At 43.2% G+C, this 15,413-nt stretch overlaps 1 protein-coding gene across 6 annotated transcripts in view; it reads left to right on the plus strand.

Moving 5' to 3' along the window:
* Window positions 1-13,856, plus strand: part of iqgap1 (IQ motif containing GTPase activating protein 1) — a 42,141-nt gene extending 28,285 nt beyond the window's left edge. For 5 of the 6 annotated variants that reach the window (XM_034529685.1, XM_034529686.1, XM_034529688.1 and 2 more), the window contains 22 exons: window positions 2,571-2,661; window positions 2,774-2,941; window positions 3,251-3,393; window positions 3,481-3,651; window positions 3,757-3,840; window positions 4,203-4,274; window positions 5,234-5,303; window positions 5,833-6,197; window positions 6,272-6,435; window positions 6,984-7,208; window positions 8,099-8,239; window positions 8,487-8,571; window positions 8,824-9,056; window positions 9,400-9,532; window positions 9,619-9,721; window positions 10,382-10,517; window positions 10,640-10,727; window positions 10,909-11,118; window positions 11,238-11,404; window positions 11,994-12,116; window positions 12,261-12,369; window positions 13,422-13,535. In XM_034529685.1, coding sequence (XP_034385576.1) covers window positions 2,571-2,661; window positions 2,774-2,941; window positions 3,251-3,393; window positions 3,481-3,651; window positions 3,757-3,840; window positions 4,203-4,274; window positions 5,234-5,303; window positions 5,833-6,197; window positions 6,272-6,435; window positions 6,984-7,208; window positions 8,099-8,239; window positions 8,487-8,571; window positions 8,824-9,056; window positions 9,400-9,532; window positions 9,619-9,721; window positions 10,382-10,517; window positions 10,640-10,727; window positions 10,909-11,118; window positions 11,238-11,404; window positions 11,994-12,116; window positions 12,261-12,369; window positions 13,422-13,535 — 3,195 coding nt within the window. Of the gene's footprint in view, window positions 1-2,570; window positions 2,662-2,773; window positions 2,942-3,250; window positions 3,394-3,480; window positions 3,652-3,756; window positions 3,841-4,202; window positions 4,275-5,233; window positions 5,304-5,832; window positions 6,198-6,271; window positions 6,436-6,983; window positions 7,209-8,098; window positions 8,240-8,486; window positions 8,572-8,823; window positions 9,057-9,399; window positions 9,533-9,618; window positions 9,722-10,381; window positions 10,518-10,639; window positions 10,728-10,908; window positions 11,119-11,237; window positions 11,405-11,993; window positions 12,117-12,260; window positions 12,370-13,421 lie in introns of all 6 variants that reach the window. The other variant, XM_034529683.1, reaches the window with a different exon arrangement.
* The last annotated feature ends 1,557 nt before the right edge of the window (window positions 13,857-15,413 follow it).

Consider the following 15,413-nt stretch of genomic DNA (forward strand, 5'->3'; position numbering starts at 1 on the left):
CGTGTGGACTTCCTGTTGGCTTTCACAGGTTGTTCCCCAGCTGAGAGGAGAAGGACCCTCAGATGTAGAGACGGTTCTCCAGGTTCTGTGTTTCTGGTTAGGTTCCTGATGTGAGCTGAAGAGATGTCCTCCTCTTCAGATGGTTCTCCCTTAACAGCCTCTTCTTATGGTTCTCCCCTCTCAGTCATATGGTTCTCCCCTAACAGCCTCTTATTATGGTTCTCCCCTCACAGTCATATGGTTCTCCCCTAACAGCCTCTTCTTATGGTTCTCCCCTCACAGTCATATGGTTCTCCCCTAACAGCCTCTTCTTATGGTTCTCCCCTCACAGTCATATGGTTCTCCCCTAACAGCCTCTTCTTATGGTTCTCCCCTCTCAGTCATATGGTTCTCCCCTAACAGCCTCTTATTATGGTTCTCCCCTCACAGTCATATGGTTCTCCCCTAACAGCCTCTTATTATGGTTCTCCCCTCACAGTCATATGGTTCTCCCCTAACAGCCTCTTCTTATGGTTCTCCCCTCACAGTCATATGGTTCTCCCCTAACAGCCTCTTCTTATGGTTCTCCCCTCACAGTCATATGGTTCTCCCCTAACAGCCTCTTCTTATGGTTCTCCCCTCTCAGTCATATGGTTCTCCCCTAACAGCCTCTTATTATGGTTCTCCCCTCACAGTCATATGGTTCTCCCCTAACAGCCTCTTATTATGGTTCTCCCCTCACAGTCATATGGTTCTCCCCTAACAGCCTCTTATTATGGTTCTCCCCTCACAGTCATATGGTTCTCCCCTAACAGCCTCTTCTTATGGTTCTCCCCTCACAGTCATATGGTTCTCCCCTAACAGCCTCTTATTATGGTTCTCCCCTCTCAGTCATATGGTTCTCCCCTCACAGCCTCTTCTTATGGTTCTCCCCTCACAGTCATATGGTTCTCCCCTAACAGCCTCTTATTATGGTTCTCCCCTCACAGTCATATGGTTCTCCCCTAACAGCCTCTTATTATGGTTCTCCCCTCACAGTCATATGGTTCTCCCCTAACAGCCTCTTCTTATAGTTCTCCCCTCACAGTCATATGGTTCTCCTCTAACAGCCTCTTCTTATGGTTCTCCCCTCACAGTCATATGGTTCTCCCCTAACAGCCTCTTCTTATGGCTCTCCCCTCTCAGTCATATGGTTCTCCCCTAACAACCTCTTATTATGGTTCTCCCCTCACAGTCATATGGTTCTCCCCTAACAGCCTCTTATTATGGTTCTCCCCTCTCAGTCATATGGTTCTCCCCTAACAGCCTCTTATTATGGTTCTCCCCTCTCAGTCATATGGTTCTCCCCTAACAGCCTCTTATTATGGTTCTCCCCTCTCAGTCATATGGTTCTCCCCTCACAGCCTCTTCATATGGTTCTCCCCTCACAGTCATATGGTTCTCCCCTAACAGCCTCTTATTATGGTTCTCCCCTCTCAGTCATATGGTTCTCCCCTCACAGCCTCTTCATATGGTTCTCCCCTAACAGACTCTGCAGAGGGTTCTCCCCTCACAGTCATATGGTTCTCCCCTCACAGTCATATGGTTCTCCCCTCACAGCGCACGGTTCTAGTCCAGAGCAATGAGCTCATGGGAGTTCCTACCAGCAGCTCTCACTTCTCACTTCCTCTATTTCCACGATGAGCTCGTAACGTCTGCTGAGCTCCAGCAAGCTACGCCCGAGTCCTGCAACCACACCCCTGTCTCCTTACACACACACACACACACACACACACACACACACACACACACACACACACACTTACACACACAATTACATTACCAAGTGTAAACATAGTAAACAGGTCCAGCTGTTTACTGTAAAGAGTTTGAGTCCCCTCCCCTTCACATAAAGAAATCTTCCTCCATGATCGAGTATCAGTCGTACCCGCCCACACACACACACACACACACACACACACACACACACCACATGAAGGGGCGGGACACTGAAGGAGGCCCCAAAGCAAAATGAGTCTAGACAGCAGCCGCAGACGGCGAGCGCCATCTGGAGGCCGTGTGGCGTCACTGCAGCATCACTGGTCAGATGGAGCTGCGGTGACGTTGCGTTTATTTCCAGCAGCTAAAAGTTTAAAATGAGTCGGCCCTCCTTTTATTAGGCTTTCCTAAACATGTTGGCCAAAAGAAACGCCTCATGAACAACTCCTTTGCTCTTCATGATGAAGTTGTTTAGGATTTAATGAAAATAATTGATAATTGATTAATTTAATTTTGTGTTAAACTGACTATTTGAGTTTTTGGACGTCGTTCTGGGCTTTGAGGAAACATATTTCACAATTTTCCATCCTTCCACAGACCAAATATCAATAATAAATCGTTTAAAATAATGAAAATAATCGTTAGTTGTAGCCCTAATTTGGAGTTGACATCTTACTCCACTAGTTCTTAGCTATATTGTGTCTTTCACTTCTGAGTTTGAGTGAACAACAAAGCAAAGACGTACAACCATGATGAATAAGAAGATTGTGTGTGTGTGTGTGTGTGTGTGTGTGTGTGTGTGTTTCTGATCACATGGTCTCGTGCCCCTCCAGGAGACCCAGGACCCCTCCGCTGTGCTGTGGCTGGACGAGATCCAGGACGCCGTATTGGGGGCCAACCAGGACACCCAGGAGGCCTTACAGTGTAACGCTCACTTCCTCTTCCTCCTCTTCCTCCTCTTCCTCCTCCTGGACGTTAGAACACGGTGAAGAGCAGGAAAGTTCTCCGTTCTCATTCGTTTCTTTTGCGCCCGCAGTCTCGCAGTCCATCCAGGCCGTCAACGAGGCGGTGGACGCCGGCGAGGCGGCCCAGACCCTGGCGGCGCTGCGAAACCCGGGGGCGACCCTGTACGGCGTCACCTCGGAGTGCGCCCACACCTACCAGCAGGACCTGTCCGCCATCAAGGACGGGAAGAAGGCCGAGGGTGAGCGCAGGGATCCAGAGATGGACCACGTGGTGTTCTACTGTTATTGGAGATGAAATGACGAAAGATGCCCGATGATGTCATTTGTATCTTATGCATCTTTTCAGTCGTCATGACTCCAAGAAGTATTTTAGACGTCTAAAAAAGAAGGAATATCAGTTTAATTTGAACGCCATATTTAGAATATTTTCATACGGGAATCTTCTAAATGCGGCGGACAATTTAACGACTTTCTTTTCTTTTTTTTCCCAGGTGTCTAAAATGCAACGTTTAGAAATTAATTTTAATTCTTGCTAATTGTTGGTCCAGGTGACAATGGCGGCGAGTGGGTGAAGCACTGGGTGAAGGGCGGACACAACTACTACTACAACCTGCAGAGCCAGGAGGGCACCTGGGTGGAGCCGGAGGACTTCCTGCAGAACAACACGCAGCTCAACAAGGAGGACATCCAGGTGCGTCTCGCCGCCCGGCCCGAGCTTCTTTTATTATATTTATAAATGTTGAGGAGCGTTTAACTGGTTTAATCCCCCCCCCCCCAGTCGGTGGTCTCCGGCGTGACCACGGCCTACAACCGGGAGCAGCTGTGGCTGGCCAACGAGTCCCTCATCGCCAAGCTGCAGGCCCGGTGCCGGGGCTTCCTGGTGAGGAACGGCCGGAAGGAGCGGATGAACTTCCTGGAGTCCCAGGACCCTGCCGTCACCTGCATACAGGTGAGCTGCACCTGCACACCGGGGGGTTTAGGGGGGAACCGCACGACACCTGCTTTCAGGACCCACCCACCCCCACCCCCCAGCTGACGGGCTCTTTGTCCTCAGGCACACTGGAAGGGCCACAAACAGAGGAAGAAGTTCAAGGACAGGAAGCAGTACCTGGAAGACCACAGCGCCGAGGCCGTCAAGGTGAACCATGAATATGAGATGATTACATCATCAACAATGTTACTTCTCAATATCATTGACAATATTACTAAGTTCTATTTAGTATTTAGTTTACTTGAATATTTTACTTTATTTATTTACTTTACTCTTATTGCGATTTGATTCTATTTTGCCTGTAGTCGTATCATTTTGTGTTTTTACAATAAATTAATATATTACTATTTAAGTTACTATCACAGAGTTTTACATAGTTCCAGGTTTTAGAAAAGGTTCGATCCCAAAATCTCAATCTTTTAACTTTCAACGCGTTCAGAAAGGGAAACCGTCTCGTTGTCGTTCAGTTTGAACCCAGTTGAAGGACTCGTCGTGGTTCTGTTCCTCAGATCCAGTCCATGGTCCGGATGCACCAAGCCCGTAAGAAGTACAAGGATCGCCTGAAGTACTTCCAAGATCACGTGAGTACTCAAACCTCGTTTTATTTTATTTGACCAGAAAGGTCCCGTTGAGATGCGAAATCAAAAAGTACAAAAAGAAACAGATTAATTAATAAAACAATGGAGGCTGAGAGAAGCAAGGCAGACGATGTCAACAATATTGTTAAGTTAAATAAGCTCGTTCCAGTGAAGGAAAAGACAGACTCATTTATTCCGGAACAAATGAGTCCATCCGCCCATTGAAACCCATTGAAACCCATTGTCCCGGGGGTTTCAATGGGCAGACGGACTCATTTATTCCGGAATAAATGAGTCCATCCGCCCATTGAAACCCATTGAAACCCATTGTCCCGGGGGTTTCAATGGGCAGACGGACTCATTTATTCCGGAATAAATGAGTCCGTCCGCCCATTGAAACCCCTGGGACACGGAAATCGGTTTCAATGGTGGGGTGGACTCATGTATTCCGTGTCCCGGGGGTTTCAATGGTGGGATGGACTCATGTATCCCGTGTCCCGGGGGTTTTAATGGTGGGGGATGGACTCATGTATCCCGTGTCCCGGGGGTTTTAATGGTGGGATGGACTCATGTATTCCATGTCCCGGGGGTTTCAATGGTGGGATGGACTCATGTATCCCGTGTCCCGGGGGTTTCAATGGTGGGGTGGACTCATGTATTCCGTGTCCCGGGGGTTTCAATGGTGGGGTGGACTCATGTATTCCGTGTCCCGGGGGTTTCAATGGTGGGATGGACTCATGTATTCCGTGTCCCGGGGGTTTTAATGGTGGGATGGACTCATGTATTCCGTGTCCCGGGGGTTTCAATGGTGGGATGGACTCATGTATTCCGTGTCCCGGGGGTTTCAATGGTGGGATGGACTCATGTATTCCGTGTCCCGGGGGTTTCAATGGGTGCTGTAACGGTGGCTGTAATGAAGCCCGTCGATCGGCCGAGTGATCGATCCCCGTGTCCTCCTGCAGATCAATCAGGTGGTGAAGATCCAGGCTTTCATCAGAGCCAACAAGGCCCGAGATGACTACAAGACGCTGAGTGAGTAGAGACGCTCTGATCCCATGTTTCCCCCCTGATGCAAAACCAAGGGTTTGATTTATTTGTATTTCATAATTTTAGTTATTATATAATGCTAATTAGTATATTGTTATGTATATATATTTATATACACATGTGTAAATATATATAAATATATGTATATACATATGTGCGTGTGTATATTTATATATATATATATATATATATATATATATATATATATATATACACACACACACTTATATTAATTATAATAATAATACATTTGAATAGATTTGAATATATATTCATATACTTGTGTGTATATATATTTCTTAGTGAATAAATATAAATATATATATTTTTTTTTATGTGTGTATAATGTGTAGAGTAAACTATTTGGTAAATTCTATGATAATCGGGATACCTGATTGGTCCATAGCCATCTTTGGGTTGTCCAAAGCTATGGACCAATCAGATCTGTCTTTGGTGCGCTGACCCGTTCCCATCAGCTCTCTCGACTCTCTCAAATGTCCCGTCCCTCCCTCAGTCAGCGCCGAGGACCCTCCGATGGCGGTGGTGAGGAAGTTCGTCCACCTGCTGGACCACAGCGACCAGGACTTCCAGGAGGAGCTGGAGCTCATGCGTCTGCGCGAGGAGGTGGTCACCAACATCCGCTCCAACCAGCAGCTGGAGAACGACCTGAACCTCATGGACATCAAGATCGGCCTGCTGGTGAAGAACAAGATCACGCTGCAGGAGGTGGTGTCCCACAGCAAGAAGCTGACCAGGAAGAACAAGGGCCAGCTGTCCAACATGATGATGATGAACAAGCAGAGGGGGGGGCTGAAGGCCCTCAGCAAGGAGAAGAGGCTCAAGCTGGAGGCCTACCAGTACCTCTTTTACCTGTTGCAGGTAACATCCTGCACACACCTGTCTCTGCTTCGTCTCGGTCCTAGAACCAGAGTCACACCTCTCGTCCTTTTCAGACCAACCCGACGTATCTCGCCAAGCTGATCTTCCAGATGCCGCAGAACAAATCCACGAAGTTCATGGACTCTGTGATCTTCACGCTGTACAACTACGCCTCCAACCAGCGGGAGGAGTACCTGCTCACCAAGCTCTTCAAGACGGCCCTGCAGGAGGAGATCAAGTGAGGGCCGCTCTCGTGTATTCAGACGCACTCAAACGTGTATTCCAGCTTCAGAAAAGATGATCGGAAAGCGACGAGATTCAATAAAAGGCGGAAATAGAAACGTTAGCTTGAGATGCACTCAATGGATTTGTAGAAAAATGTAAAGTATTTAAAACATTATAAAGGTTGAATATCTTGTCTTCAAGACTACGGTCGGCTTCTTCCAACACATTCTATTATTGTTATAATTTTTATTATTACAATTTTATTATTATAGTTATAATTTTTTGTTTTATTATTATAATTTTTATTATTGTTATTGTTTTTTTTATTATTATTATTATTATATTTTATTCTGAACACATGACATATAGACCCATCTCTGTTTTTGGGGAGTTTTTCCTTTTCTGATGTGGGGGTCAAAGGTCAGAGGATGTGTGAATGCTCGTCTTCAAACTGTGAAAACAATTTAAACAAATTCTCCAAGACTTTTCTCACGTGGATGGTTATTTGGGCGAAAAGAAGACGTGTCGGCTAGTTGACGAGCGTTTTCATTCGCCCCGCAGGTCAAAGGTCGACCAGATGAAGGACATCGTCACGGGCAACCCGACCATCATCAAGATGGTGGTGAGCTTCCACCGAGGCGCCCGGGGGCAGAACGCGCTGCGGCAGATCCTGGCGCCGGTCGTCAAGGAGATCATGGACGACAAGGCGCTGAACATCAAGACCGACCCGGTGGACATCTACAAGAGCTGGGTCAACCAGATGGAGACCCAGACCGGGGAGGCCAGGTGGGAGGGGCTACAATCCACTTATTATAGGATGGTATTATTAATAATATTTAATCTTTTTTTTTTAATATATATATATATATATATATATATATATATATATATATATATAAGGATTAAATATTAATTATGATTAATAGTATTTAATTATTATTAACAATTTGTAATCTTATTTATATATATACTTGTAATCTTATATAGTCATTTTATTTGTTATGTATATATATATATACATATATATGGATTAAATATTAATTATTATTAATAGTATTTAATTATTAGTAACATTTTGTAATCTTATTTTTTTAATATATATATATATATATATATATATATATATTTGTAATCTTATATAGTCATTTTATTTGTTATGTATATATACACATATATATATATATATATATATATATATATATAAAATTACAAATATATATATATATATAAGATTACAAATATATATATTTATATATATATATATATATATATATAAGATTACAAATAAAATTACAAATATATATATATATATATATATATATATATATATATATATATATATATATATAAGATTACAAATATATATATATACAACAAATAAAACAAATAAAATAACGTAACATGATATTTTACACGTGTAAAGAAAAAGCAGTATTGCACATTAGTTTCCATAAATGCGTCTAATCTTTTATTAAGATTTAAAATCTTGCACTTGAATCTATCTTGAATACACATTTTGGAGTTGTATAACTAGAGAGTTGCTTTGTTTGTATCATATTGTTTGTATATATAGAGTCAGGTTGTTATGCTGGTTAGACGTGTTTCCTCCCAGTGATCCCATAGCAGATTAGAACCCAGTTGAAGGCTCCTCTCTCCCCATGTCTCCTGGTCCACAGCAAGCTGCCCTACGACGTGACCCCGGAGCAGGCCATGGCCCACGAGGAGGTGAGGACCAGGCTGGAGGCCTCCATCAAGAACATGAAGAACATCACCGACAAGTTCCTGTCCGCCATCATCGTGTCCGTGGACAAGATCCCGTACGTGTCGTTCATTTATTATTAACAGACACACACCAACTATATATAAATACAGATGTGTTTATTAATATATATAATCACATTTATACCTCTATCTATATATATATATATATATATATATATATATATATATATATATATATATATATATATATATATATATATATATATGTGTGTGTGTGTGTGTGTGTGTGTGTGTGTGTGTATATGATATTTTCTTCTTAATAAATATCTGCTGTGGATTCAGGTACGGGATGCGTTTCGTGTCCAAAGTGCTGAAGGACACCCTCCATGAGAAGTTTCCAGATGCTACAGAGGACGAGCTGCTCAAGGTCATAATTATTAATAATATTAATATATATATATATAAGATTCCATTTATTTATGAAGTGGCTTTTAAAAACAATAAATATATATATATATTCCTATTCCTATTATATGTCTATATTATATATATAATATAGACATATAATAGGAACATTTCTTTCCAGAGATCTTGACCTGGGAACTCAAAATAATCCACAAGTTAAAGACGTTTTTCTAATTAATAATAATAATAATAATATTTTTTCCTCCGCGGTCAGATCGTGGGCAACCTGCTGTATTACCGCTACATGAACCCGGCCATCGTGGCGCCCGACGCCTTCGACATCATCGAGGTGTCGGCGGGCGGCCAGCTGACCACGGAGCAGCGCAGGAACCTGGGCTCCGTGGCCAAGATGCTGCAGCACGCCGCCTCCAACAAGATGTTCCTGGGCGACAACGCCCACCTCAACCCCATCAACGAGTACCTGGGCGCCTCGCACCAGAAGTTCAGGTGCGTCTCCTCGGCCGCACGCCGCCCCCCTCCTCCTCCTCCTCCTCCTCCTCGTTGTTTGAGGCTCCTCCTCCTCGTTGTTTGAGGCTCTTCGTTGTTGTTTGAGGCTCCGTTATTTGAGGCTCCTCCTCGTTGTTTGAGGCTCCTCCTCGTTGTTTGAGGCTCTTCGTTGTTGTTTGAGGCTCCGTTATTTGAGGCTCCTCCTCGTTGTTTGAGGCTCTGTTGTTTGAGGCTCTTCGTTGTTGTTTGAGGCCCTTCGTTGTTGTTTGAGGCTCCTCCTCGTTGTTTGAGGCTCCTCCTCGGTGTTTGAGGCCCTTCGTCTGACTTCCTGTTTCCGTCGCAGACGCTTCTTCCTGTCGGCGTGCGACGTTCCTTCGCTCGAGGACAAGTTCAACGTGGATCAGTACTCGGACCTGGTCACCGTCACCAAACCGGTCATCTACATCTCCATCGGGGAGATCATCAACACCCACACGGTGAGTCCGGGACCACATGTGGTCCCCCCAGGACCCCGTCAGAGGTTTTGATTGTGACTAACGTGGATCCTTCTGGTCCCCGTCAGCTGCTGCTGGACCACCAGGACGCCATCGCCCCGGAGCACAACGACCCCATCCACGAGCTGCTGGAGGACCTGGGGGAGGTGCCCACCGTGGAGTCCCTCATCGGTGAGTGACGGGAGGCTTTAGAAACGCTCAAACTCGTGGTCATCTGGTCATAAGCTCACGTGGTGAGCGTCAACGTTTAGTTTATGAGTGAGAAAAGTGGCTAAAACTAACATTAGAGATGACAAATAACTTTATTATCTTTGATTGATTACCACGGCAACCAAATCGTTCAGGGAAATGCTTCATAGCAAATCCTTTATTCATTTTTACAGAAGGTTCTGATATCTTCTAATATTTGTTTTAAGAGAAGATTATTATCATGTGTTGTATAGAATATAGAAATTATATTAATATATAAAATAATATATAATATTAATATTAATTGTGAATATAGAAATGATATAATATTAGTATATAAAAAAATTATATTATATATTTATATTAATTGTGAATATAGAAAATAATCTTTAGGATAATCAATAGATTTCATTATTTTTAAAATAATCGTGTATATAGAAATAATGTTATATTCATATTCTATATTTATATTCATATTAATCGTGAATATAGAAAATATATTTTAATAATCGATACATTTTCTCGACTAATCTGAGATATAATTGTTAGATTAATCTAATTTTAAAAATAAATGTTTAAAATCGTTAGACGAGAGCATTTATCAGCAGAAACCAGCCCAACACTTCCTCACCTGTCACTCAGGTGAGAACCCTCTTCCCCCCGACGACCCCAACAAGGAGCTGATGGGGAAAACGGAGGTTTCTCTCACGCTCACCAACAAGTTCGACGTCCCCGGCGAGGCCAACGTGGAGATGGACGCCCGCACGCTGCTGCTCAAGTGAGTCACGGCGCCCTGGAGCTGGTTCACGTGGGGCCGTTGTTGTTGTTGTTGTTGTTGTTGTTGTTCTCGTTCTCCTGGAGGTTCAACGGTTTTCCCTTTTTTTCAACGTTTCCTCTCAGCACCAAGAGGCTCATCGTGGACGTGATCCGGTTCCAGCCCGGAGACACGCTGACGGAGATCCTGGACCTGACGGCAGGAACCCAGCAGGTCAGAAACCAGCTGATCAAAGCTGATCCAGCAGTCTCCTGCAGACCTTCACCACGGAGACCGTGGTGAAGGTCTGCAGGAGACTGCTGGATCACAAGAGGGGTCGCTCTACTTCCTGTTCGAACGGGCCGGAAAAGGCTAACTCTCTGCCTCTCTGGTCCATCTCGTTCCCCCCGGACAGGAAGCGGAGTACCACCGCGCCATGCAGAGGAGGGCCGTCCGAGACGCCAAGACCCCCGAGAAGATGAAGCAGGTGAAGCCGGTGGTGGACGACAGCCTGACGCTGCAGGGCAAGAAGGACAAGATCAAGAGCAACCTGCAGCGGCTGGCCGAGCTGGGCAAGGTGCACCCGGAGAACCGCTACCAGGACCTCATCAACGACATCGCCAAGGTCCGAGTCCGGCGGGTCGATCCACACCTCCTCTTTGTGTGTGTGTGTGTGTGTGTGTGTGTGTGTGTGTGTGTGTTCTCACCTAAACGTGTGTGTGTGTGTGTGTGTGTGTGTTACAGGACATCAGGAACCAGAGGCGGTACCGTCAGCGGCGGAAAGCCGAGCTGGTGCGGCTCCAGCAGACCAACGTCGCCCTGAACTCAAAGACCAATTTCTTCAACGTTCAGATCGACTCGTACAACCAGTACATCAAGACGTGCATGGACAACCTGGCCAGCAAGGGCAAGTGAGTGACCTTTGACCTTTGACCTTCAAGGCCTAAATGTTTATTTTATTTTTATTCATTTTTGGCTGCATGTTTAACAATAAAAGTAATGAAATAGATTATAAGCTATGATAACAGCAATAAAAACTACATCAAAAAATAATAATAAAATAGAATATAATTTAGAGTGTTTGATGGAATAACAATAACATAACATTTTACATTTTAAATACAATACTGTAGTTACATTTTACAACCTAAATACAATAATATAAGTGATTAATAAAATAACAATACAATTTGAATTTTCCAATTTTAACAAATATTGAACATTTTTAAATACAATATATTGATCAATAAAAAAAACTTACAATAAAGTAGAATAACATCATACACCTTAAAATACAATTAAGTGAGTGAGCCCGGATGGGTAGAAGACCAGTAACCACAGGGACCAGAACTAAGGAGCCGGATCTAGACCACCAGAGTGTGTTAGACAGAAGAACTCCGGAGCGCCACGTTGAAAGCATATTTATCATATTATTATTATTATTATTATGGTTGGTCCGTGTTCCTGAGACCCCCCCGTGCTGCTCGTCTTCCCTCTCAGGCTGTCAAAGAAACCGGGCGACAACAAGGCCAAGAAGAGCAAGCAGGTCTCCCAGAAGTACACCGCCTCCCGCCTCCACGAGAAGGGCGTGCTGATCGCCATCGAGGACCTGCAGCCCAACCAGTGAGTCTCCCACGGCGGTGGTGTGGCGGACCCACGTGGGACCACGTGGGACCACGTGGGTCCCTGATCCGTACGGGTCCGCCCGGGAAGACCAAAAGGTCTAAATTAATTCATTATTGTTGATCGACTTTTCTCTTTCCGCAGGTTCAAGAACGCCATTTTTGAGATTTCTCCGGCCGAGGCCGTCGGAGTGTTTCAGGTGAAGGCCAAATTCATGGGCGTTCACCTGGAGACGTTACAGCTAGAATACCAGGTAACGTTTATTTAGTTTGTCCTACAGTGAATACACTTAAGATGGTCACGCATCATTTCTATACCTGAACGAGTCGCCCCCTGGTGGTCAGGAGAGAGAATACAGGTTTAACACATGAAGCATAGACTTCTATACAACCAGAGGAGTCGCCCCCTGGTGGTCAGTAGAGAGAATGCAGCTTTAACACATGAAGCATAGACTTCTATACAACCAGAGGAGTCGCCCCCTGGTGGTCAGTAGAGAGAATGCAGCTTTAACACATGAAGCATAGACTTCTATACAACCAGAGGAGTCGCCCCCTGGTTGTCAGTATAGAGAATGCAGCTTTAACACATAAAGCATAGACTTCTATACAACTAGAGGAGTCGCCCCCTGGTGGTCAGGAGAGAGAATGCAGCTTTAACACATAAAGCATAGACTTCTATACAACCAGAGGAGTCGCCCCCTGGTGGTCAGGAGAGAGAATACAGCTTTAACGCATGAAGCATAGACTTCTATACAACCAGAGGAGTCGCCCCCTGGTTGTCAGTAGAGAGAATGCAGCTTTAACACATGAAGCATAGACTTCTATACAACCAGAGGAGTCGCCCCCTGGTGGTCAGGAGAGAGAATACAGCTTTAACGCATGAAGCATAGACTTCTATACAACCAGAGGAGTCGCCCCCTGGTTGTCAGTAGAGAGAATGCAGCTTTAACACATGAAGCATAGACTTCTATACAACCAGAGGAGTCGCCCCCTGGTGGTCAGGAGAGAGAATACAGCTTTAAACGCATGAAGCATAGACTTCTATACAACCAGAGGAGTCGCCCCCTGGTTGTCAGTAGAGAGAATGCAGCTTTAACACATGAAGCATAGACTTCTATACAACCAGAGGAGTCGCCCCCGGTGGTCAGGAGAGAGAATACAGCTTTAACGCATGAAGCATAGACTTCTATACAACCAGAGGAGTCGCCCCCTGGTGTTCAGGAGAGAGAATGCAGCTTTAAAACACGTGTTGTTGTTGTTGTTGTGTAAATGGCGTTGTTTTGTTGTGTTGTGTTTCGTCTCTCAGGACCTCCTCCAGCTGCAGTACGAAGGCGTGGCGGTGATGAAGCTCTTCGACCGGGCCACCATCAACGTCAACCTGCTCATTTTCCTGCTCAACAAGAAATTTTATGGGAAATAGAAAAAAGAAAGGATTAAAAAAAGAGAAAAGAGAAATAAAAGGGCTGCAGACACTGATTAAAAACCACAAAACCCTCTTTGAGGGTTGCAGAACGAGCCGCCGGCTTCCCCGTCACACTCCCGACTGCACTTCTCCCTCCTGCCGACGCAGCTTCACGTGCATTATTATTTTAATTATTATTATTATTATTACGTGCTTTAACGGCCCGTCACGTGAGGTTTAAGATTTTTATGTTGTTTTGTTTCCTTTTGAATGTCTTATGCTTGGGCCTGGATTAATTATATAAAAAAAACAGAAATATGTATGTTTTATGTTAAGAGATCCCGTTTGTTGTCTTTCTTAGCTGTTTGTTTATTTGCTCGGCCGACTGACGGACGTCTCAGAGGGCCCCGCCTACTTTTCCAGCCGGATTGTAGTTCGTATTATTGGTATTTTCTCACTTATTTTAATATGAATATAGAGATTCAACTCTGCTCGACGCATCTACACACACAAATACTCTGATATGCAAAGAGAAAGTGGCATCCCACATATTATTTGACACGCACATAAAGCATAAAGGCATGCTCATATTGAGCTGTTGAACTTTAATTTGACTAATTCACATTACACGCTCTCATCAACGAGTCTCTCCTGGTGGGTCGAGGTCACTCAAGCGCTCTAAAGACTTATTATATTTAAAATTATATATTTATAAAATATATATATATATAGTTATATATATATATATTTTAACATATAATAGATATTTAAAAAATATATATATTTATCAAATATGTATATTTATATAAAATATATATATATATAAAATATATATTTATTTTAAATATATATAAAATATATATATTTATATATATTTTTATGTATATTTTTAGAATAAATGATATCTCTCATGGGCTGTTTGTTGTATAACTGAAAGCACAGATTACTGTTACATTCCAGAATATGTTTAGTAAACAAAAAAAAACATGTCAAATTTTAACTAATATATCGGCACGAAGACAAATCTTTTTTTATCATTAGTCGAAAATGTGATGTTTAAATATGCAAATGAGGCATCATCTTTTTAAATGTGTGCTAATTTAGTGAACAGAATAATGAATATTGGATAAAACCTCAAATGTTTTGTTTCATTTTGTTGATTTGAGTCAAAAGTTTTTACAGAAGGGACATTTTGATATCTCTTCACAACAGACATTTAAAAAGATTCATCTTCTGCATGTTTTTATTAATAAAATGTTATATAAAGGAGGCTCTGGGTGACATGTGAACAAACCCCTCTGCATAAAGCTTCATAACATCTTCATGAATGAACGTGTGAAGTTTGGTGGATGTGAGAGCTGCTGAAGGAGAGAAAATGTCCTTTAAAGAGATTAAAGTCACATGTAGAGGGTCAACACTTTAACATTAAATAGATATCACCATGAAACCTTACCAGCTCATTACCCATAATAAGATCAATATTATCTGTATTACAATTTTTCTGAAGTGTTATGTTTGAATATGCAAATGAGGCATTATATATTGACTTTAGCTGAATTTAGGAGAAATCTACAGACCAAAACAGATAAAAAACAAACACCTGAATGTGTCATTTTAGAAGTTAAACCTTGAACAGAGACATTTTTATTGGTGTTTTGTTGGAACATAATTTGATGAAGTTGCCCTTATATATTTTTTAGTTGACTTGTGCAACTAAAACGGATCTAGAGGATGTGCAGCATTACGCTCGTGGTCCAGTAGGTGTCGCTGTGCACCATCTTCACAGACCTGGAGTCAGATCCTACTGAACGAGGTGTGGAGGAGGAGGCCGCTAATGTGTTTTACCTGTCCTACAATAAAGCTCTACAGATGCACTTAAGGTATTAAGGTGTCATT

This window comes from Cyclopterus lumpus, chromosome 3 (assembly GCF_009769545.1).
Source record: "Cyclopterus lumpus isolate fCycLum1 chromosome 3, fCycLum1.pri, whole genome shotgun sequence".
NCBI lineage: Eukaryota > Metazoa > Chordata > Actinopteri > Perciformes > Cyclopteridae > Cyclopterus > Cyclopterus lumpus.